This window comes from Suricata suricatta, chromosome 13, assembly GCF_006229205.1.
Source record: "Suricata suricatta isolate VVHF042 chromosome 13, meerkat_22Aug2017_6uvM2_HiC, whole genome shotgun sequence".
Taxonomy (NCBI): domain Eukaryota; kingdom Metazoa; phylum Chordata; class Mammalia; order Carnivora; family Herpestidae; genus Suricata; species Suricata suricatta.
Window position 1 is genome coordinate 87,867,428 of NC_043712.1, and position 22,583 is coordinate 87,890,010.

The following is a 22,583-nucleotide window of genomic DNA, read 5'->3' on the forward strand; positions in this document are numbered from 1 at the left end:
GCACCTGTCCTCTGTCCCCTCACCGGGCCTCTGCCCCCACACCGTCCCCGCACTGTCCCCGCACTGGTCCTCTGTCCCCGCACCGGGCCTCTGTCCCCACACCATCCCCACACTGCCCCCACATTATCCCCACACCGGTCCTCTGTCCACGCGCCAGGCCTCTGCCCCCACACCGTCCCCGGACTGTCCCTGCACCAGGTCTCTGCCCCCTCACCCATAGCACCTGCCCTGTGTCACACAGGGTGTCCTGCTCGGAGCTGTTCTTCCTTCCTGGGGAGGGGCATGTGAAGTAGCTCCCTTGTTTCACTGGAGCAGACCCTTCGGTAGCTTTCTGAGAAAGGGTGTCAGGGAGGGAAGAGTCTTGGGACACGGGTTTCTGCGTCCGCTCACGGTTGATGACTGGGCTCAGTACAGCGTTCTGGGTGAGAAGCGGTCCTCCTGGCCACTGGGGAGGTTCTCGAGAGGTCACTTTTGAGGCTCCCGGGACCCCCGTTTGTCTCCGAGGCTTGGATGTTCCCACAGTGCGCCGGGCATGGCCGTCTTCCTTCATCCCCCTGCTGGGGGCTGTCATCCTGTTCTGGACCCTCTCTTACCTGTCGGCTAGTCCCTGCGTCCCTGCTCTCCTCTGGCGCGCCCACCAGCCAGACGTGGGCCTCTGGACTCCAGGGTCCAGCTCACTTATCTTTTCTCCCCCGGTTTTTATCTGGGCCACATTGTGCAGCTTGTAGGAAGCCTGAATTTCCATCTTCCTGTCTTTCAACTGGGCGTTTTGTTTCTTTAACCAAAATGTTAAATTCTAAGTTCACTTTCGTTTGCTCGGGTTGTTTACAGGGGGCGTCTCCCCTTGCGGGCTCTGGTCACAGCTCTGCATGGTCCACAGAGTCCCTCAAGTACTAAGCCGTGGCGTGCAAGTTCCAGCTGTGGGTGCGGACCTTATCAGAACCACACCACATGGACTTCGATGCACGGCTTTGAGAATAAAGAATTCGCTGCTCCCGGGTGCACATTCCTGTTGTCTGTGCAGTTACCCGTCGGCGCCCTGCTCTCGAGGCCACGAGCCTCCCGTGTCCGTGAGGCGGGAGGGCCGGTGCTGGTGGTCCCCGCGCATCTGTCCTGTCTCTGTGTTCAGTGACTTCGTGTTGGGAGCATGAAGGCACCATTTGCACCCCAGGGAACGGCATATGCCGCACCGCTGCCCCTTGTCCCAAATCCCCAGCATGCTGCCGGTGACGCCCCCGGCTCTCCTCTCCGCTTCCCAAGCTTTGCGGATCTCCGCGGGCTGGCGTGCTCTGCCGTGTTGGCCCCCGCGGTTTACGTCCCTCAGATGCGACGTTGCTGGGCCTGAGAAGAGACTGAGGGGACGCTCCGGGTGCAGGCACTGTGCTGCCCAGGGGTCCTGCGGCCGCAGCGTCTGGACTCTCGGTCTGGCTGCTGCGCGTCCTGGGACGTCCCAGACTGGTGACTTCTCTCTGGGACCCGAGCGGGAGGTCACTGCTGTCGCTGGGCCCTTGCAGACATTTCTGCCAATGTTGATATTTGAGAGGGGCGGGGGGCAACGAAACGTGCCCTGAGGGCTCGAACCTGCAGCCAGAGGTGCCCCGGGCTGTGGACACTCTCGCACAAAGCCTCACACGCGCACCTCTTGTGATCGGGAAGCACCGCTGCGCTGGTGTGTGTGTGTGTGTGTGTGTGTGTGTGTGTGTGTGTGTGTGTGTGTGTTTTAATGAACTCTGGTTTTCTGAGCACTTGTAGAGGCATAATGAAATTGAGCAGGAAGGACCCGGAGTGCCCCCGCGCCCCGTGTCAGCAGCCCGGTCGGCGCAGCAGAGGTGCTCTGACCCCACCAGTTACCCCTCCCTCCCCCACTCCTGCCCTGCAGCCCCCGGTCCCCCCACCACCCTGATCTCGAACACTCCCGGAAGCCCTCACCCGAGGGGGAGCCCAGGACACAGGCTGTGGGAGCCGGTGCCCTGGACGGACCAGCCACACGGTGAGAATGTCTTCTTGGTAAACGAGACTGTGCCATGGGCTTCACACGCGAGATCTCAGGAGCAGATGCGTGTGGGAATGTCCTGGAGGGTGCTGACGGGTTGCAGATGCGGGACTCCGTGTCTGGCTGTGGGCTGGACAGAAAGGTGGAGGGAATGTGAGACGGGAGGGGCTGTAAGGCAGGCGAGCCACAGCCCCCCCCCGCCAGTTGAATCTGAGAGACCGAGAAACAGAGAGAGAGAGAGCGAGCGAGCGATCCTGTGGGAGAGTTACACACTCTGATTTACATTAACACCTTACTGTGGTCACTGCTGCTGTGGCATCAATGCACTAGAAGGACGTTTGGAATTCTGACCGCTGGTGACAAACACTTGCAGGACAGTAGTCTAAAGAGATGACTTGGTTACAAACAAGTGAGGTGGGCAGGAGGAAGCCAGTGTACCAGCTCCAGTATGTTGTGAGGGCCCCCAGTGGATTTCTACTTGGCTGTTCTTAGAATGAGAGACTTATTTCATGTTCACAAGGCGGTGGCCAGAGCTCCAGCCATCACATTTGAGCTTCAGGCACCAAACAGAGGAAAAGACTACAGGCAAAAATGCAAACACTAGCCGAATCAGCCTTCTTCAGGATCCTTCCTGGAATTCTTACCTAATAGCTACTGTTCACACGTCTTTGGACAGAACTGCCATGGGGCAGGCTGGGAGATGAGGCTGACTGGCTGCCATCCTGGGTACGGTCAGGGTTCCGTTAGGAAGAGCAGGAAGAGCGAAGGACACGGATGCTGGGACAGGAAGCGGGCGGTGTCTGCGCAGGCGGCAAGGACGGAAGCAGGGCGAAGGCCTGGGCGTCCTGCAGAGGTCCAGCTGGGGGTGGGCGGTGCATTATGGTGGTGATGGGGGCCCTGGGAGGGAGCAGGGGGGCGCCCGGCATCGTCCGCACAGACTGCTGCTCCCCAGGGCGTCGTGGGATTCCTGCAGGGGTGTGGTGCTCGCCGGACCCTGAGATTGCTTATTGAGTGGTCATGCCGGGGACAAGCCAGGGACACGCCACAGTTAGAGCCCCCCCCCCCCCCGCCGTGCCCTCCCAGGCCTCATCCCCCTCCTGAGGGCGGGAGAGCGTGCCCCCCCTCCCCGGGTGCCATGTGGGGAGCCGGCTCCGGGACCTTAGCACTCACGGCTGCTCGGGCAGCAGCCTCCTGCCCTCCCGGCGAGGCTGCCAGCGTCTGGACCCGCTGTCCCGGTGCACCCCTGCGCAGTGCGGCTCGCAGACTGGCGGCCCCTCCTGCACAGAGTGGGGTTGGCGCACGGCTGCGCCCCTCAGTTCACGCGGCGGCTGGGGCTGCTTTCGCCCCACCACCTGGACCTCGGAGCGGAGACAGAGACAGCAGGACCCACACCCCTGAAAATAACGCCCCGGCCCCCGCACAGGCCGGGCCCGTCCCGGCGTCAGGGGCTGATGGAGGCGTCAAGGTGAGGGCAGACGCTGGGTGGGTGGGACCTGGCCGGGCGCGCCTTCCGAGGGCACCAGAGGTGGAGCGGCCTCCCCCCAGGGACAGCGGGTGGGCAGCTGAGGCCTGGCTGTGCCCAGTGGCGGCCCTCTCGCACAGACCCCCGGGGGCAGGTGCTCAGGGCAGGAGTCCCCCCTCCCCGTGAGTCCTTCCTTTACTACGCGGGGTGGGGCTGTCTTAGCGCCCCATGCACGGCTGTGAAAAACAGACGTCAGAGTAAAGGAGATGCGGGGAAGTCCAGAGTGATGCTGAGGATAAGCTTTAAGGCTCAGACAGGGATTCCAAGGGCAGGAGGAGGAAGGAGCCCGAGTGGGCTTCCTGGAGGCAGCGGCTTGCCTAGGGAACAGAAAGTGAAAACTTCTCCCGGGAACTCCTTGGGAGATTGGCCTAAAGTGTCAGGGAGCAGCGGGGGCCCTGGGGAAGCTGAGGAAGACTGCTGGGGGGTGGGAGCTGCGCGCTGCCCCTTGCACGTCCCGAGTGTGGTGCAGTCAGGGCTGACGGTGATGGTGGGGGGAGGACCCAGGGGTCTGTTGAACTGGGAGGCTTGCACGTGGATTGGCTTGTCGGATGGAAAGAGGAGGTGAGGCCCGATTGCGGGGGACCTGGTGTAGGGAGGACTTGGTGTGGGGAGGAGGGGTGCCAGTGGGTGCCAGGAGGGTGGGGCCTGGGAAGGGTGGGGGTCCTGCTGTGACGTAACTCTGCTCCCAGGGCACCAGGGTCCTGCCTCTGCTCCCCCGGGGTTTGGTTTGACCCCCCTCCTGGGAAGCCAGAAGGAACCATCTCAGGATCCTGTGGGACCCTGTCGGGGGCCCTGGGTCAGGACAGACACCAGGGTGTGACTGACCACCTCCCTGATCTGTGCTGAGGCCGTCCCCCACCTCGCTGTGGGGCAGAGCATGGGGGCCCTGCACACCCCAGCCCGCAGTCTCCCCGCCCTTCCCACGGGGTGCTCCCCATCGACCCGTCAGAGCCCGTGACCCCTGTTGCCACGGCACAGGGACTTTCCGGGGAGGCTGTGGGAGGTCAGCCGTGCTGCACGGCAGGGTCACGGCGCGCGCACGCGCTTCAGCCTCCGTGCCGCCCTCTGCTCTCGCGCCCTGGGTGACCTCGGTGAGCTTCACAGGAGCTGGGACGCCGGGGTCTCCGAGGGAGAGCCTTCGCGGTCCCACAACTTTCCATCGTGTGTCCAGCTGGCTGGCAGGGGGAGGCTGGGAGGCCAGGTGGGCGGTGGCCCAGTTCCGTCCCGCAACTGTCCCGCCACCGCAGGCTGAGGACGGGGAGCGTGGGCCGCGCCCCAGGGGACCAGGGCCGCGGTGACGTGCGGTCAGTGCGGGGCTGCCCCCGGAGCCCAGTGGCGTCCCCACCACCCCTGCTCCTGCGTGGACAGAGCCGGGGGCAGAGCGCGGTACGGGAGGCGGGTGTTAGCACACACCTCCTGACCTGTGACCTTTCTTTCCCCTTGCTTCCAGAATTCCTCCGCGATCTCCGTGAGGCCTTAGAGAAGCACGCCGTGTAAGGCCCGGCTGACCTTTGACACGTGCGGTGGTGACCTTGCCTGCGGCCGGGACATGCAGTGCCCCCGGGTTCACCCCGCCCGGCGGCTCCGGGCTGTGCCGCGGGTCACAGCCCCCAGGCTCTGAGCAGCACCGTGACGCCCACCGTGGGCCCTGCCCAGGAGCACTTGCTGCTAGAGCGACTCTGCCACTTCTGCCCGTGAGGATGTGCGTCCCCGTCGGGGGGCTGCTGGCCGCCCTGGCCGTGGCGCTCGGGGTGGCAGCGGCGCTTGCTCCCGTACCCAGGATCACCTGGGAGCACAGAGGTGAGAGCCCCTGCTCCTGGGGTTGGCATGTGCATGCTCTGGGGGGGAGGGGTGCGTGGCTGCCGTGGGGGAGGGGCTCGGGTCATGGGAGCCCGCAGGGGCTTGTTCAGGGCCTGCTGGTCAGGGCCCCAAAGCAGGGGCCCCCCCGAGGGGACACGTCTCTTCCCCAGGCTGACGACGTGTGCATCCTGTCCCAAACCACACTGAGTGGCCTCTTTTCAGCACGTTTAATTCGTGTTGCTGAGCTTTCTCTGGCCAGTTGCTTTCATTTGCCGACCGTTTCTGACGTGCTTCCTCCCGGGACTGCGTCCGGAGCCCCCTGGGCTGCCGGGCTCAGCGCAGGGGGGGCCGCGCGGCCTCTCGCAGGGTCCCCGGCAGCGCGTGGGCCCAGAGGGCCTGCACATGCGTCCACGTGCAGCCCTGGGAGATCTGGGGAGCAGAGTGTGTGAACACCAGCGACACACGGAAACCCGGGTTCAAGGCGCTCACAGGGGTGTCCGGGGGGCTCAGGTGGTTAAGCGTCTAACCCTTGATTTCCGCTCAGGCCATGATCTCACGGTTCATGAGTTCGAGCCCCATGTCGGGCTCTGTGCTGACAGCTCCGAGCCTGGAGCTGCTTCAGATCCTGTGTCTCCCTCCCTCTCTGCCCCGCCCCTGCTCGCTCTCTGTCTCTCTCTGTCCCCCCCAAAAATAACCCAAAACATTTAAAAATTAAAATTAAAAAAATCTACATAATAAAAAAGACGCACTGATGCGGGACGGACCAATGGGAAAGGGCGCCTCCAGAAACGCGGCTCACGAGCATCCTGAGCAGCCGCCTGGAGTGTCCACGTCCTGCATCGCGGACGCATCAGCTGCGAGGCGAGGAACCGCCCCTTGACAGGCTTCTGGTGGTTATGCACGAAAATGCTTGCCTTAAGGGACAGATTTACTAAAACAGAATTTTTTTTTTTAACATTTTGAGGTAAATCATGATTTTTCTGAATAAGAAAAGCTTAAATGACTGTGTTCTTCACACACGGAGAGGAGAGCTTGGGAGGCGCGGTGCCGGGACCACAGGGCCAGGAGGCCACACGGGTGCCGGGCTAGAGGGAACCGAAGGGACGTCGGGCCACAGCGCTGGTCGAGCCCAGTGACTCCGGGGCCTCTCGGTGGCCGTGCCAGCAGTCTGCCCTGAGCGGAGGCGCCTGGGCTCTGGCCCTGGGCAGCCGGTCCACGCGCAGCCCTGGCGACATGACTGTGCGTGGAAGCAAGCCGGGGGGCTGGGGACACGCCCGGGCCGGAGCCGCCTCACGTCCCCCTTCTCCCTCCCCCCCCAGAGGTGTGGCTGGAGAAGTTCCACGAGCCGGGCATCTTCAACTACTCAGTCCTGCTGCTGAGCGAGGACCGGCGCACCCTGTACGTGGGCGCCCGGGAGGCCGTGTTCGCCCTGGACGCACGTAACGTCTCCCAGAAGCTGCACGAGGTGAGGCGTGGGCGCCCGCTCGGCCCCGGGGCACCTGCCCCTCCCTGGCTGCGCCCCTCACCTGCCCACACACCCGCGGGCCGGGGGCCGGTCGCCCCCGAGCTTCTTCCCGCCTGCATCTGAGCCCCGTGTCTCAGGTGAGCCGGGCGGCCTCTGTCCCCTTGGCGGCCCCTCACCCGGGGCCCCCCCAAACCTTGGAGTTTTGTGCTTTCGGTGATGGACAGTCCCGGGCACATGGGAGCGGAGGAAGCGGTGACCGGGCGGCCTGCCCCGGGTCCTGCAGTGGGTCCTCCACCCCCGTCCATGTGCTCCGCTCCCTCTGGGGACATGGAGGCCAGTCCCACACCCTCTGCATCCCCGGGGCTTCCCTCGGTGTCTCCTAAAGGAAAGGACTCCTTTTTGTCCAAGTGACCGGAATGCCACGGTCACATCCAACAGTGTCATCAAATGGCGGACACATGGATTTCAGAGACTCTCCTAGTGATGCTCAAATGTGGTTGACGAGGGCCGTCGGTGGGGCTGTCGGGGAGGCCATCCACCCTGCCCGTCGCATCCTCACGTCCCGCCGCCGCGCTGGCCCCTTGCTGGGAGAGTCACCGCTCTGCGTCCTCAGTGACAGGCCTGTCCCCTGACTGAGGCAGGGTCCCCGCCCTGGCCCTGGACCCGTGCAGAGCAGGTGCATCGAGGATTACAAACCGGAACTTTCCGGCTCAACCCTCGTTGCTGCACCTGGGAGCTGGACACCGCAGTCGGGGTCGGGGGAGGTGCAGGGCCTTTTGGCTGCACAGGACCCCAGGGCCAGTTCCTTGGACGTGGCTGGATCAGCGCTTGGAATCTTGGCCATTGTTTGCTAGTTTTTAATGAGTTCCTTCCCTCCAGAAGGAGGCAGCGGTGTTCAGATTATTTGGTTTCTGAGAATGACCTTGGGGCCATGTTTGAAGGGCCTGGACCCTTGGCAGCCAGAGCCGTACTGGCTGCTCAAACCGTGAGCCCCTCCAGGGCTGGGCACTTGGACGTGACCCCGGTGGCTGGGGAGGGCTGCTTCTCTCTGGAATCTAGATGGTTCTTGATCCCACCTCAGACCTCTCCGTTCTGTCTTGGTCCCCCGACCGCCTGCTTATTTCCGCTTGACTTGCCAATGGGGTTGTGGTCATCGGCCTTTGACCACACAGGGAGTGCTGACCGAGTAGGGTGGTCAGAGCCACACTGCTCTGCTAATGCTTCCTGCGTCCCCTGGGGGCACAGGGTGGCCTTGGGGCATGGCAGACCCCAAGGGAGCTTGGGTGGAACCCCGGGGAGGTGACCAGGGCCCGGCAGCGTGCACTCTCCTGGTCCCTGAGGGTTTTACGTAGGCAGCGGTGACAGGGTTTGTGCATCAGCCCCTGAAGGAGGTCACCCATTGCCGGGACTTTGCTTTCGTGAGTTCTGGGTAGGACTTCCGCCTCCCTGAGGCCACCCCGCGTGGCTGATATGCGTGCAGGAGGCAAGTTAGTGCAGGACGGCATGCACGGGGTTCACCGCCCGCCGGCGGGCAGCTCTGGGTGCAGCCTGACCTCTGAGCTCCCGATGGCTGGCTTTGTCTGGGCACTGGCCATGGGATTGTCACACAGAGAGGTGGGACAGTTTGGGGACAGTGAAGCAGGCGTAGGGGAGGCTCCATCCCCCAGAGGGCGGGGGGCTGGGGCACCTGCTGGCCTGCCGGCTTCCGGTGACTCGTCCCCTGGTGGGAAGGAAGTGAGGGCTCAGCTGCTGGGAGAGGGGAGACAAGGGGGGGGGAGCGGCCACGGGTCCGGGGCTGAGGGAGGCCCAGTCCTGCTGTCCTCTGACGGTCAAAGGAAATGCAACCCTGTCTCTTTGTTCCTGCCCTCCATGTGACGGAGCCCACGGCGCTGTGTGAAAATCCCTGTGGCCTAGCTTGCTGGTGACCGATTGCACACCCGGCTGTCAGCCGCGTAGCTTCTCCACAGCCAGGCCCCCGGCTGCGGGCGGCCCGTCACTCCGGACCCCGGTGTCTGCCGCCGATCAGCTGTGCACTTTTACGCCTGTGTCACCCTCCCCCGTGAACGGGACCACATGCTGAAACGGAGTCTCCTCTCTCCCCACAGGCGTACTGGAAGGTCTCAGAAGATAAAAAAGCAAAATGTGCAGAAAAGGGGAAATCAAGACAGGTAAGTTCTGGTGCCGGGACCCCAGAGCCTGTGGCCCCGTCCTGCCGGGGACCCTCTGTGCCCGAGTGATTAGGGGGTTGCTCCAAGCAGGTGCCGAGCATGGCGGGCATTTGAGAAATGCTCTTTTAAAGCTTTGTCAGGTGTATTCAAATGGTCCTAAAAGTTGGGGCAGAAAATGCCCTCTGGTGCCTGCTGGCAGCCAAAGGGCAGGGTTCAGACACCCCTGCCCCCCAGCAGCCTGAAGGGGGTGCTGTGGGATTTCTGGAGTTGGGGCAGCGGCCACCTCTTGAGAATCTGCTCCTTCCCAGGGAGGTGCTGGGACCGGGGCTCTGCCCCCGCCCCCCCCCCCCCCGAACCAGCACCGGGCCTGCGTCAGAGCCTCCGCAGAAGAGCCCGTCTTCCGTGGCAGGTGGGGCCGGACAGCTCAGCTAAGGCACATTTCAGCAGTTGGCCAATTTCAGAATAGTCAAAAACGAAAAAAAAAGTTTTTGCTGACATATTTTTAGCGCAACGTTAGACACTTGTACTAAAGTCAGTGGATCCGAAGTCGCCTTAGGAAACGGGGAAGATGCAGGCCGGGCGCTGTCATAACCGGGCTTGCCGGGAGTGGTCCGAGAGCTAAATGAGGCCGCACAGGGACGCGGGTCCGTCCTGGCTCCTGTGGGCAGGACGAATTACTGCCAACCGGTTGAAAACAATCGTAGCCAAAACAACCCCTGAGCAAAACAGAAAACACAAAACCAACAGCACAAGACTTCCCGAGCAGGGACCATTTCAGACGACAGCACGCGTCAGCTCCTCAGGGGCATCCGGTTTCCCTGTGGGCCCTTTGTCATGTGGAGCCCAGCTCGGCCCCTCGCTCGCCCAGCCTGTCCCCTGCGCTGGGGTGAGCAGGGTGGGGTCTCACGTGGACGAGCAAGGCGGCAGGATCCCGCACACCTTCACCCCGTGGCCCCACGTGCGAGGCACGTGCGGTGTGTCGAGTGCGGGTAAATGCTGGTTTCCGGTGGTGGGTGTCGGGGAAGAGCTGGTGTCTGCGTGTCCTTGCTGAGAGTGGATTAGTGGCTGAGGCGAAATCCGCGTGGCCCCGGGCGGGTGGGGGCGCGGACGCTGCAGAAGGCACAGCACCCGGATCCGCGGGCACACTGTCCGGGGGGCCTGGGTCTCTGAGCCTGTGCCCACCGCCCGGGCAGGGCTGAGTCAGGTGGGGCGTCCAAGGCTGCAGGTGAGGGACGGCCGGGGAGGCGCAGCGGCGGTGCAGGGCGGGTGTCGTGGGAGCGGATGGTGGCTCAGGTGCGCGTTTCTCTCCTGCAGACAGAATGTCTCAACTACATCCGCGTGCTGCAGCCGCTGGGCGCCGGGACCCTGTACGTGTGCGGGACCAACGCCTTCCAGCCGGCCTGTGACCACCTGGTGAGGCGGCTCCCCCTCCCCGGTCAGCACTCCAGGCGGGGGGTCCCCACTCCACACTGCGGACGGGGTGAGGACGGGGCCGCTCGCCAGGCCGGGACCCACGGAGTCAGTGGGGCTGGCAGTGGGGAGACCTGCTGGGAAGTGTGTTGGTGACACACAGAAACACCAGGGTGCCATGGTCCAGCCTGCTGTGTCCTTCTCTCTGCCATGTTTTGTGTTCTGTCAGGCGGCCTGCTGTGCCCTGCGTCACAGTCAAAGGGGAGAATCGGGACTCTGCTCCCGGACCAAGTGTTCTCGGTTCACCTGTGTTACAGGCTGAGTCCCCCAGATTCACATGTGGTACCCCAAAGCCCCCACGTGTTGGTACTTGGAGATGCGGCCGGTGAGGAGTTATTAGGGTCACATGTGGTCACAGAGGGGAGGCCCCGAACCTGCAGGATGGATGGCCATTCTAGGAAAGCCGCCCCGTGAGGACGGAGAGAAGGGGGCCCTCGCCAGGCACCAGCCATCCAGTTCCCTGACCTCAGCCTGCAGCCTCCGGGGCTGGAGGGAGTGGGTGTGCTTGGTGGGAGCCGCCCCTCTGTGCCCGCTCCTGGGGCACCACCGGGCCGTGTCTGCCGTGGACGCGGAGCTGCCGACCTCTCGCAGCGTGAGTGCCTCCCGTGCCCGCCTGCAGCGGCCCCGCTGAACCCGGCCCGCCGGCTGATGCCGCAGGGTCTCTGCAGGGGGCCCCCACAGTGTCCTCCTGAGTCCCTCGCTCATGGGACACGTGGCGGCAGCGTCTTGCCGGGAGGAACGTCTTTTAGCCGGGCACCCAGGGAGCAGTTTATAAAGCCACCGGGAGAGAAGGAGCGTTGTAAATGCCATGGGGATTGAGAGTGAGGCACGCGGTCTGGTGGCCGTCCCCGACTTGGTACCGCCAGGCGTGGAGTGTGCTCAGCCCACAGCCTCGTGTGCCAGAACCCCGAATTACTTGCAGTTTAAAGAAGAGTCTCTAACCTTGAGTCAGCGACGAACGAGAGCCCAAAGTATGGGCGGCGAAGGTCTCCCTTTGGGAGATGGAGTTTGTGCAGACCCCCGGGGCAGGCGCACCCCCGGCATGGCCCGCAGATGCTGGCCGAGTGGGGCGCGGTGCTCAGGACAGATGTCACCTCGTTTTGTCACGTGTGACCTCCATGCGTCAGGGTTTGCTGGCTGGAGTCTAGTCTCTCAGAAGCTGAAAATACGGATTGAGACCCAAATCCCACAGACCAGCTGTTGAGTGAAGGAGTCGGATCTTTCATCCAAATCCAGGCCTACCGTTTTGTGCAGTAGGTTCAGTAAGGGCGCGGCGCCGACGGCAAGGCACATGTGCACCCGGCACCTAGATCCCACAGGAGGGGCCGTACGCGGGTATGCAGCACTGTGACCGTGACCCCTCCGTGCCTGCGTGACCAGTGCCAAGCCTGTTGTCACCCGTGACGATTTAGTCATCCCAGCGAGCTCTCATCTCCTGTCTGCCCCTTTGCTCCCCCGACAGGTCATCTGTTCGCGCCTCAATTTGTACTTTGAGACCCGAGAGGGGGTCCGCCCTGAGAAAGTGGGCCTCGGCTCCCCCAGCCGTGAGCCCTCCCTCCAAAGGACGCCGGGCCCGCGCCCACGCCCTGTGGCCCATAGTGTCCCTCAGCTCCTCTGGGCCGAAGGCACTTTGATTTCACACAGGCGCGTCCTGGGTTTCCGGAAGCCGGCGCATCCTTTCCGGCTGTGCGTCCACGTTGGGTGGGGTGGTGGCAGTTTCTTCTCTGACTCTCCAGCGTCCCGTGCGTTCAGGCGTGGAAGCAGCTTTCCTGCCCTGTGCGGGCACGTCCCCAGCCGGCCGCTCATCCCAGAGCCCGGGCCCCGTTTCTCTGTGCTCGGGGCTCTCTCGTTCCTCATGTATCAGGGCTGCCCGCTCTTTCCTCGACTGATTTTGGGCTCTCGGGTCAAGCCAGGAGGGTCCCCAACACTGAGACTGTCACCCGTGCTTTCTTTTAGTGCAGAGTGGGGTGGCAGGTGATGGGGCCGCTGCTGCTTCTGTCCCGGGGGTGCTCTGCTCCCCCACCGCCTTGGTGCCGCCCTTGTTAACAGGCCGCGTGGGACTCGCGTGGCCGCCCATGCGTGTTCTTCCCTCTGTCCCCCCAGATGGCGAGTGTGTAGAAGTAAATGGCGGAGCAGATGGGGGACTAGGAATCCCGACATCATATGACGCTCTTTCTTCTCATTCGGTTGTAGAACTTAACATCCTTTCGGTTCCTGGGCAGGACCGAGGACGGCAAGGGCAGGTGCCCCTTTGACCCCGCCCAGAGCTACACGTCCGTCATGGCTGGTGAGTCCCGCCCCGGGTCGGCCCCGCCCCCTCCAGTGGACCTGTTCCCTGTCCCTGTGGAAGCCTCTCTGCAGACCCCTGTACGAGCATGTGGGGTCCCAGTGCAGAGGGGGGACTGGCACCCCTGGGGCCTGGAAGTCCCGCGGCCTCTGTTGCACGGAGATTTGTCACTTCCGGGGTGCGGGCCCCCCGGTGTCTGCGCCCAGCTGCCCATCGAGTGGCTCTCACGTGGAGCGCACACGTGCCCGAGCGAGGGGATGGAGCGGAAGGCTCGGGACGCAGCGTCCGTGGCCCCCCGCTTCCCTGGGGCGGGGCACGTGTCTGGCCTCTGACGCGCCTCCCCTTCCTCTTCCTCTTCCTCCCGGGGTCCCTCAAGATGGGGAGCTGTACTCCGGGACGTCCTATAACTTCCTGGGAAGCGAGCCCATCATCTCCCGAAACTCGCCGCGCAGCCCTCTGAGGACAGAGTACGCGATACCGTGGCTTAACGGTAAGAGGCACGTGCCCCGCCCCTGGTCAGTGAGTCTGTCTGTCTGTCGGTCTGAGTCTCCTCGAGGGCCCGAGGGCTGGGGCCTTCCCTGCTCAGCTTCCCACTGGAAGGCCGCCACTCCCTCCCTCCCTAGTGACACGAGAGCCTGGTGGTCCCTGTGCTCAGGCTGACCAGCTCACCCCCCTCTGGAGATGTGTGCGCGGTGGATTCACGCGCGGCACACCGGGCTCTAGTTGGCGCTGGGGGCGGGCCGTGAACTCCTGGAGGTGGGGTCAGGAGACGCAGGAGCCCAGGCTTCCCCTCTCGGGGGGGCGGGGCCGCCGGTCGGGGTTTGTCTACGGGAGGTACCTGCTGTCCACACCAGCAGAAGCCTGTGTTCTGGTGGGTCTCCGGGGCCGGGGGAGCTGGGTCCCCGGGGTTCCCCGGGTCCCCAGGCTGCCTGCCGTCGGAAGCCCCGCCCGAGTTCTCAGGGCTGGCTGGGACCGTGTGTTTCACAACCGTGATCTCCGGCTCCTCCTTATGCGGAGGAGGACGGACGCACAGACGGTGTCCCCGCTCCGGGCCGGGCTTGGTCTGGGGCGCGGTGAGTGCACCGGGGTGCCTCTTTGCCGGCAGGGGCCCTGGGAAAACAGGGTCCAGACCCTACGGCGTGTCGGGGGTAACCAGGTGTCTTTGGCTTGCAGAGCCGAATTTCGTCTTCGCCGACGTGGTCCGAGAGCGCCCGGACGGCGTGGACAGCGGGGACGACAGGGTCTACTTCTTCTTCACCGAGGTGTCCGTGGAGTACGAGTTTGTCTTCAAGCTGCTGATCCCCCGGGTGGCGAGGGTGTGCAAGGTGAGCCCGCCGCCGACCCCCCGGGTCCCGGCCGGGCGCCGAGCGCGTCTGGAGGACCGGTCGTGGCCCGGGCTCCACGCCGCCTCTGAGATGTCCGTTTACCTACTCGGTCATTCTCCTGAGCCGTGGAGGGGCGTGCTGGGCCGGCCCCCGCACAGCCTGGGGGTCTCCCTGCGGACCCCGGGCGTGGTCAGCGGCCCGGCCTCAGGCCTGCTCGTCTCGCACCCTCCACAGACCTCCCAGGTCATACAGAAAGTCAGCTTTTGTTGGCGCATGAGCCTAGCTCTGCCGGAATTGGGATTTTGGCATTCTCGCATCAAGGCGGCGAAGCGGGGTGCATGTTCACTGCCCCCAAGATAAATGAGGGTGCTCTGACTCGAGAGTCTTCCACAGCCAGGGCTCCCTCCAGAGTGGGTCACACCAGGCATGTCTGTGAGCGTCCCGGGGGGGTGGGTGGTCTGTGGAGGACCTGGCTGGCGCCCTTTGAAAGGACCATCTTCTCTGGGACGAGGAATGATTTCTGGGGAGACCCCGACATGTTGGCTGAGGCAGACCGCAGCCCCTCGTCGGTGGCCCCGGCCCCACGGCTCCCTCGCAGGGGTGGGGAGCACAGGGAGGTGGTGCGAGCTGGCGGAGGCTCTGCCGCTGTGGTGCCGTGCGCGCGGGGCCCACCAGTCGCTCCAGCGCGGCCGGGGGATTCGCTGGGTTTTTGGGTTTTAATCCGAGACCCCGGCTGGCACCGTGGCCGTGTGGCCATCCGCGGCCTTTCTTCTTCAACCTTGGCCTCTATCCACTGAGAGGGAGCCTCTGGGCCGGTACATCCCTCGCTCCCACCTGCTTATGGGGAGGGACCACGCACATCTCTGCGGTTTCAGGGGGACCAGGGCGGCCTGCGGACCTTACAGAAGAAGTGGACGTCCTTCCTGAAGGCCAGGCTCATCTGCTCCAGGCCGGACAGCAACCTGGTCTTCAACGTGCTGCAGGCTGTCTTTGTCCTCAGGTCCCCGGACCTGAAGGAGCCCGTGTTCTACGGGGTCTTCACCCCACAGCTGTAGGTGCCCGGTGGGTGCACGGGGACGGGCCAGCCCCTCGTCCGCACTCGCACCCTCCGGGACAGTCACCGTGTCCCCTCCTCCCCAGGAACAACGTGGGGCTGTCGGCCGTGTGCGCCTACAACCTGTCCACGGCCGAGACGGTCTTCTCCCGCGGGAAGTACATGCAGAGCGCCACCGTGGAGCAGTCCCACACCAAGTGGGTGCGCTACAACGGGGCAGTGCCCACGCCGCGGCCTGGGGCGGTGAGTGTGGGCGGGGCCAGGGGCGGGGCGAGCGGGGGCGGGGCAAAGCATGGCGGCAGGGGGCGGAGCTGGGGGGGCCCATGGTGGTCACGCTCCCCTTCCTGTGTTGTCCTCACTGCGTGCCATCTAGCGTCCCTGCCGCTGCTCCGGCTTGCACGGGTGTCTTGTGGAATTAACGTGTGACAAAAATAGTCTGTTTCACATGCTGCTTCCCTCACGAATGCACACAATTTATTGGCAGTGGGGTGTACTCTCCACCCGTTAATGTGAGTCACATTTGTGTTTCTCTAAAAGTAGTGACTCTTGTATAGAAACCAGTTGGGGCACTAGGCCGTTTCAGCGGCATCCACTCACTGAGTGGCTGGTGCGTGTGGCCTGCAGTGGGGCTGTGGCCTGGGTCCCCTCCCTGGGGGCGCACGTCTGCCAGAGGCTGGCCGGTCCCGCCACGCGTGTGTGAAGTAAATTACAGGCGTGATTACAAATTTCGGTTTCCGCCACCAGGAGCTAGGACAGATGAAGAGCCTCTCACAGGCTTGACCTTTGTGCCGTTTGGAATTGGACCATTTTTAGTGATTTTAGCAGAGTTATCGAGGAAGCGCTGTCAAGTGATAAGTTGTTGTTTTTCAATTTCAAAAGCCTGGTACAGTTTTCTCGTTTATGAATAATAGATACGGACAAGCTCACTGTGTGTCGTGAAGCAGGACTGTATCTGGGGACACACACAGTTGCCTGTTCTGTCAGGCAAACTGTGTCTTCAGATTCCTGGGGAAAGGTCACCACTAATTTTCCCTGTTTGCACGAAACACACTGTAGGCCCATGTTCTGCGGCTGCAGGGGCCTGAGTGCTGAGGGCGTGCGGTGTGTCTGTCTGCGCGGGCTGTCTGTCCGTGCAGGCTGCGTGCGGGCTGTCCGTGCGGGCTGTCCGTCCGTGCGGGCTGTCCGTCCGTGCAGGCTGTCTGTCCGTGCAGGCTGCGTGCAGGCTGTCCGTCCGTGCGGGCTGTCCGTCCGTGCAGGCTGTCCGTCCGTCCCCGCACACCCACGTTGACGGCCGTCTGCCCCCTGGCAGTGCATCAACCTCGAGGCACGGGCCGCCAACTTCTCCAGCTCCCTGGGTCTGCCGGACAAGACCCTGCAGTTCGTCAAGGACCACCCTCTGATGGACGGCTCCGTGACCCCGATAGACAACAGGCCCCGGCTGATCAAAAGCAACGTGAACTACACGCAGATCGTGGTGGACAGGACCCGGGCCCTGGACGGGACCGTCTACGACGTCATGTTTCTCAGCACAGGTAGGTCCCAGCCCCTGGTATGGACGCTGGCGCATCCAGGTCGCGTTGGCAGCGGGAGCCAGCCTCTCTCCCAGGCACCCGCAGGGTGCCACTACCCCTGGCTGGCCCCTGCCGTCTGACCGCCAGACTAGGGGGCGCTGGCTGAACATGCGAGTCCCGGCCCCCGTGTGGGGGAGTGGTGCCCGTGCGGGTCACCGGAGCAGGTGGCAGGGAAGTCCCACATCCCCGTTGGCTCCAGACGAGTCTCGACCTGCCGTGGGAGCCCTGGGACTTTCAGGCACGTGTGTCTGGAACGGGGGTGGGAGGGGCCAGCACAGCAGTAGCAGGAGGGCCGGGGTTGGCCCTGGGGGCTTTCCGGCATGCCCTGAGCACACCCCTGCCCGGGGCCCTCACCGCACAGCGCCCCGGAGGGCCGCTGGAGCCCGAAAGCACCCCCTCCTGGGACCAGGTGGCACCGTGTTGTGGCCCTGACTTCCAAGGGAGTCAGCAGTGGGAGGTCCTTTTCTCTTCCGGGAACCAGCGGAGGGTCCCTGTCTCGAGTGGCTCCCCACCCCCCGCTTCCAACACGCAGGTGGCCTCGCTTCTCGGGGTCTCGTTGAGGGGGGCTGCTGCGAGGAGGGCCAGGGCCGTGTCGCTGGCACCATCAGGGCGTGTCCCTGACCTGTGACTTTGCCCTTGCAGACCGGGGCGCCCTGCACAAAGCTGTCAACCTCGAGAACGACGCCCACATCATCGAGGAGACCCAGCTTTTCCAGGACCTCGAGCCCGTGCAGACGCTGCTGCTGAATTCTGAGAAGGTAGAGCAGGCGTGTGGCGGCCGTGTGCGTCCCCGCGCCCCAGCCGGGCAGGCAGGCAGCCTCCTGTGTCCTTGGTCCCTGGGCAGGGGGGCCTCTCCCGTCCCTGGTCACCGGGCCGGGCGGGGCAGGCAGGTAGGGGGCCCATGGGCAGGGGGGACCATCTGTCTTCCTGACAAGCTGGCCTGCAGGCTCTTACGGAGGGTCCTGTGAGCCCTGGGGCTTGGGATGGGGGGAAGGCAAACTGGGGAGACGGAACAGTTGCCTTAGGTTGGCAGAGACTCCCCAAGAGACCCTGTGCTCCAAGCTGCGGGGTTGATGCCCGTCAGCAGGCGTGTCTGTCGGCACGGAAAGGCCCGCCCTGAGCGATGGCGGTTGCATCTGTGAGGCCCGCTCCCCCTGACGAGGCACCTTCCGCGTCGGGGTTGGGATCCAGGCAGCTGTACCGTAAATGCCAGGTGTGAGAGGCTCTGGAGCCTGTCCTCTGCCGTCTGCCCACATGGCCTTGGGGACATGTGCCTCCCCGTTTACAGGACTGGCAGGCCGGTCCTGTCTTCATCCCCTCCTCTGCACATGCGGACAGCGGACTCAGGGTGGCCCAGCCCTGTCCTTTGTGGCTGACGCCCTCACTTCCCATACAGTGCCCCGCAGGGCACTGTGGGGTCCCCAGGCCATGAGCCCTGAGCCGACTGGCTCTGGGGACTTGGCAGTGCCAGGGTCGGGGCCAGAAGCCGGAAGCCTGGCCACGAGCCTGCTCCCCAAGCTTCGAGCTGGCCATCACCTGTTACCCGGCCTGTAAACCTTGCTCTGGGCACCAGGCCCAGCTGTCCCCACCTTGCATGGCGTTTCTCCGATGCAGAGTCTCCTGTCTGACCCAGGACAGTCTCTAGCCACCCGTGTGTCCCCTCCGTTGTGAGCTTCAGAACTTGGGTCTGGTTTTCAGGGTCACCTCCCCAGGCAGTTCCTGCGTGGAGGGCTCTGTCTCAGCGCTTCTGGAAGGGAGGGAGACCCAAGAGCCTGGGCGGGCTTTAAGCTGGCCGAGACGGGGCACCCCCGCCCCCCACCACCTTGCTCTGGGAACAAGGAAGCCCTCCTCCTCCATTGCTCAGGAGCTCGGCCAGGCTGGGCGCATGCCCACGGGGCCCCCAGACTGTCACGTGTGCACAGAAAATGGCTGGGCCCCAGCGCGGACGCTAGGTGAGACTATCCTCAGCTCCCCGGGGTCAGTCGGGCTTCTGGGCGTCAGTCCTGCAGGACGGATGAGAGCGAGGAGGGTCTGGGTCAGCCCCGTGCTCCCCTGACGCCTTGCCATTCGGGGAGCCACTAGCCTGTCCTCACAGGAGCCCTGCACCAGGGTGGCCTCGGCTGGCTGGACCTAGCGGGAAGGTGTGGTGCTGGCCGAGGCCCCCGCCTCTCCTCGGGCTGGCAGGCTCGTGCGCCCCTGCAGCGGCAGGGTGGGAAAGGTGCGCGCCCAGGCCCCCCACCGGCAGGTTCCTCCGGGCGCCGCCACACTGGCCTTCGCACGCAGCCTGGGGCGCTTGGGCCGCCCCGGCAGACAGGGCCGTTTGGGGGCTCTTCTTTTAATGTAAATACACGCTGATGAAGCTACTGTGTCGACCACATTTAGCGCACAGTTCCGTGTTGTTGAGAACCTTCACCCCAGCATCTCTTTCCAGAACTTTCTCACCGTCCCAAACAAACCCTGTCCCCAATAAGTGCCGCTCCCCCAGCCCCCACTGTCCACATTCTGCCTCTGATGTCACGACCCTGGGGCCCTCACGTAAGTGGATCACGGCGCTCGTCCTTTGTCCTCATCAGGGGTCATCCGTGCCCACAGGACCGAATTCCTTCCTTTTGGGGGCGGAACCATGTCCCGCGATGCCCGTACACCATGGTCGTTTCCCTGTGTGTGGGCCGTCCCACGTCAGGACCAGAGTGTCTGTATCGCTGCGGCGGCGCCCGCGGGCCGGGGAGAGGCCATGGTCGTTTTCGTTGCCCCAGACCCTCCGCGGGCCGCGTGTGGCCGGTGTGGGAGACAGAGGTGCGGCTGCGTGCACGCAGGGGCCACAGGGCTTTGGGGACCTGGGAGGGGGCAGTGCGCGTGCGCGCTCAGCAAGCCTCATGGATGCCGGATGGTTCGCCGCCGCTTCAGACGCCTCTCGCCTGGCAGTAGTGCTAGGTCGGCGGAGGCGCTGGGCCGATGTGCGGGGCGCCGGGCGCTCCCCGGGCACACACCTATGATCGCCGAGGCGCTCCACGCACGGGCGTCCCCCAGTTCCTGGGCCTCTCACCCCTGGTCTAGGACGGTCTCTGTCCTCGTCTTGGTGGCCTGCTTAGTTGTCCGGAGTTTTGTGGCGTGCCCCCAGGGTCCCGTGTGCTCAGGAGGGGTTGAGGGTGTGGGGACGTGCCCGTGGACGGCACTGAAGCCACCACGCGGGGCCAGGCCGTGTGGCTGGGAGCTGTGGACATGTGTTGACACCCTGAGGGGCTAACGCCCTGCCAGTCTGCCCTGCCCGCTGACTTGTGCCCCCACCAGTGGTCACGGCCACCCCTTTTCAGGGCATTTTCCTGTCCCCTTCGTTCCACATCCATTGCTCGGCGGTGGCAGGTCATGGGAGCCCAGCCCTGGGGTGGGGGTAGGGCAGGGAGATGGAGGTCAAGTGTGTCGGGCGGGGCCTCCCTGCCGAGTCGGCGCCCTCTCCAGGGTCCCTCTGACCTCTGTGAGCCCTGTGACCCCTGAACTGTGATCTGGGACAGCCTGGCAGGCACGTGGCCCCACGTGCCCGGGTCCCCGCTGACGGCTCTCTCTCCTGCTGGTTACACGAGGATGTGGCACAGAGTCGTACGCGGTTTGTCACGGGCCACCCAGGTCACGGCGGGGGGGGGGGGGGCGGCCAGGGCCTTGGAGCGCCAGCCAGATGGACTTGGAAATCAATTCCCAACCTGTTCTCCGAGGGAAGGGCTGCATGCTGTCTGGGTTTAAATCACCAAGTTCTGTTGAGTTCGGGAATGTCCACGTTAGGTCTGTGCAGACGTCCAGGTGAGGCGTTTTGGGCAAGGAGAGCCCGCACGCAGGTTCCGGAATTGCCCTCCTGTGGCCATTGGCTGCATGTCAGGGGGTGTCCTGTGGGGGATCCCTGTCCCAGCTGAGCCCAGGCACTGGCGTCTCGCGTGCACTGGGAGCTCTGGGGAGCCCGGCAGGCCCTGTGCTCCTGAGCACGGCTGTGGGTCTCCCCGTCCGAGTGCTCCCCCCCCAAGCCAGATGGGCCAGCGCCTGGTACTGCCTTTATCCCACGTGCTGGAATTTGCTCCCTGCCCTCGGTGGCACCTCCCTTCCTGGACTCGGACGTGGACTCACCCGGGTGCTCCTGCCCGGCAGGCATGAGACGGGGCTCCGAGCTGTGCCCTTCAGCCTCTTGGCCTGGGGTGGGGCCCCCTCCACAGGGAGCGGCTGACCCCCAGCCCCAGAGGGCGAGTGGAGATGCATTGGTGGGCGGGGGCTCGGACCAAGGCCAGTGTGTGGACTCTGAAACCCACGCAGCACCTGCAGTGGCCACGGCTGCCGTTCGGGTGTGGATCCAAGCCGGCCAGGCTGCGGTTCCAGGAGCTCCTGGACGAGGAGGCACAGGAACGCAGGCCAGGGAGGCTCACGCCGGCTGCCCCCTGACACCCCGTCCCCTCTGCTCCACAGCCGCAGGGCGGGAGGTTCGTGTATGCGGGCTCCAGCTCGGGCGTGGTGCAGGCGCCCGTGGCCTTCTGCGGGAAGCACGGCACGTGTGAGGACTGCGTGCTCGCCCGGGACCCCTACTGCGCATGGAGCCGGGCGGCCGCGGCCTGTGTGGCCCTGCACCTGCACCTGCGCCAGCCGGACGGCCCCAGCAGGTACCAGGGCGGGGGCCCGCACTGCACACCCGCCTGGGGGGGGCACACCCCTGACCCCTGACCCCTGACCCCTGACCCCTGACCCCTGACCGGCTGTCTTGCAGCACTTTGATCCAGGAGATGAGTGGAGACACGTCCGCCTGCCCTGGTGAGTCGCCCGTCCTCCTGACCATCTCATGGTGCTTTGGTGTCACGGCATCGCGTCCATCCGGGTTTCCTTTCTGTGCTCGGGACGGAGGTCAGGTGTCCGTGAGGAAGCAGAGGCTGGTCCCCCTCCCCCCACCGTGGTCCCCTTTATTGCAGAGAAGGGCGTCTGAGGTCATGTCGGAGTTAGTGTGTTTATTCACTGGAAGGCACTCGGCGTCCGGCCCGGGACACCTGCTCTTGAGATGCTGCTCTCTGCTGAGCTCGGGGCTGGTTACACTGGGCGTCCCGGGGGGGCGAGGGGGGCACAGTGGGGGAGACGTCCTCCCCCCTCCGTACCCTCCCAGGCGGCCATGCCCTCGGCTCGTGCGCTCCCTTCTCTGACCCACCAGCTGGGACAGCTTCGGGACGGGCCACTGGCACTCAAAGAGGCTGCAAGCCGGGAGCTGCTAGCAGCGTGGTGGCGTGTGACTCTGGTGCTGCCGCTCGGCCCTGGGGAACCAGGGCGCCAGATGGGGGTCTCTGCTGCTCGGTCGTCTCCGACTTCCTCGGCCTGCTGGGCTGCCATCCGGGGCTCATCTTTGCTTTTCTGTCCCGCATGTCTTTATCTCCTTAGTTGTTCTGGAAGAATCCATGTTGCTCCAGTGGGTGAAACTCTTGTGTCCTCTTGTGTGCATTGCCCTATTTTTAGAAGAAGTTGAGTGGTGAGCCGCGTTGTTGACGCTGTCCACGTTTATTTTGATGTTCCAGATAAGAGTAAAGAAAGTTTCCGGCAGCATTTTTTCAAGCACGGCGGCACGGCGGAACTCAAATGCTCCCAAAAGTCCAACCTGGCCCGTGTGGTGTGGAAGTTCCAGAATGGCGTGATCAGCGCCGACGGCCCTAAGTACCGCCTGGTGGGCAGGAAGGACCTGCTCGTCTTCAACCTGTCGGAGGGGGACAGCGGGGTGTACCAGTGCCTGTCGGAGGAGCGGGTCCGCAACAGGACGGTCCTGCGGGTGCTGGCCAAGCACGTGCTGGAGGTGAAAACGCTCCCGAGGACCACCGCGGCCCCCACCTCGCCGGGCGCCCGGACAGAAGGCGGGGGGACCACCCCCAGGGCGTCGATGGAGCCCCCCCGCGGCCCTCCGCCACAGAGCCCGGCCTC

General features: G+C 64.5%; 1 protein-coding gene across 3 annotated transcripts in view; it reads left to right on the top strand.

Annotated features, from left to right (window-relative positions):
• The first annotated feature begins 5,031 nt into the window (after positions 1 to 5,031).
• SEMA4D (semaphorin 4D) overlaps positions 5,032 to 22,583 on the top strand; it is a 28,380-nt gene continuing 10,828 nt past the window's right edge. For 2 of the 3 annotated variants that reach the window (XM_029919410.1, XM_029919411.1), the window contains exons 1-13: positions 5,129 to 5,315; positions 6,635 to 6,780; positions 8,886 to 8,948; positions 10,263 to 10,361; positions 12,612 to 12,705; positions 13,082 to 13,195; positions 13,879 to 14,030; positions 14,906 to 15,081; positions 15,171 to 15,327; positions 16,394 to 16,616; positions 17,298 to 17,413; positions 21,102 to 21,292; positions 21,397 to 21,440. In XM_029919410.1, coding sequence (XP_029775270.1) covers positions 5,216 to 5,315; positions 6,635 to 6,780; positions 8,886 to 8,948; positions 10,263 to 10,361; positions 12,612 to 12,705; positions 13,082 to 13,195; positions 13,879 to 14,030; positions 14,906 to 15,081; positions 15,171 to 15,327; positions 16,394 to 16,616; positions 17,298 to 17,413; positions 21,102 to 21,292; positions 21,397 to 21,440 — 1,675 coding nt within the window. In that variant the 5' untranslated portion in view covers positions 5,129 to 5,215. Of the gene's footprint in view, positions 5,316 to 6,634; positions 6,781 to 8,885; positions 8,949 to 10,262; positions 10,362 to 12,611; positions 12,706 to 13,081; positions 13,196 to 13,878; positions 14,031 to 14,905; positions 15,082 to 15,170; positions 15,328 to 16,393; positions 16,617 to 17,297; positions 17,414 to 21,101; positions 21,293 to 21,396; positions 21,441 to 22,583 lie in introns of all 3 variants that reach the window. The other variant, XM_029919412.1, reaches the window with a different exon arrangement.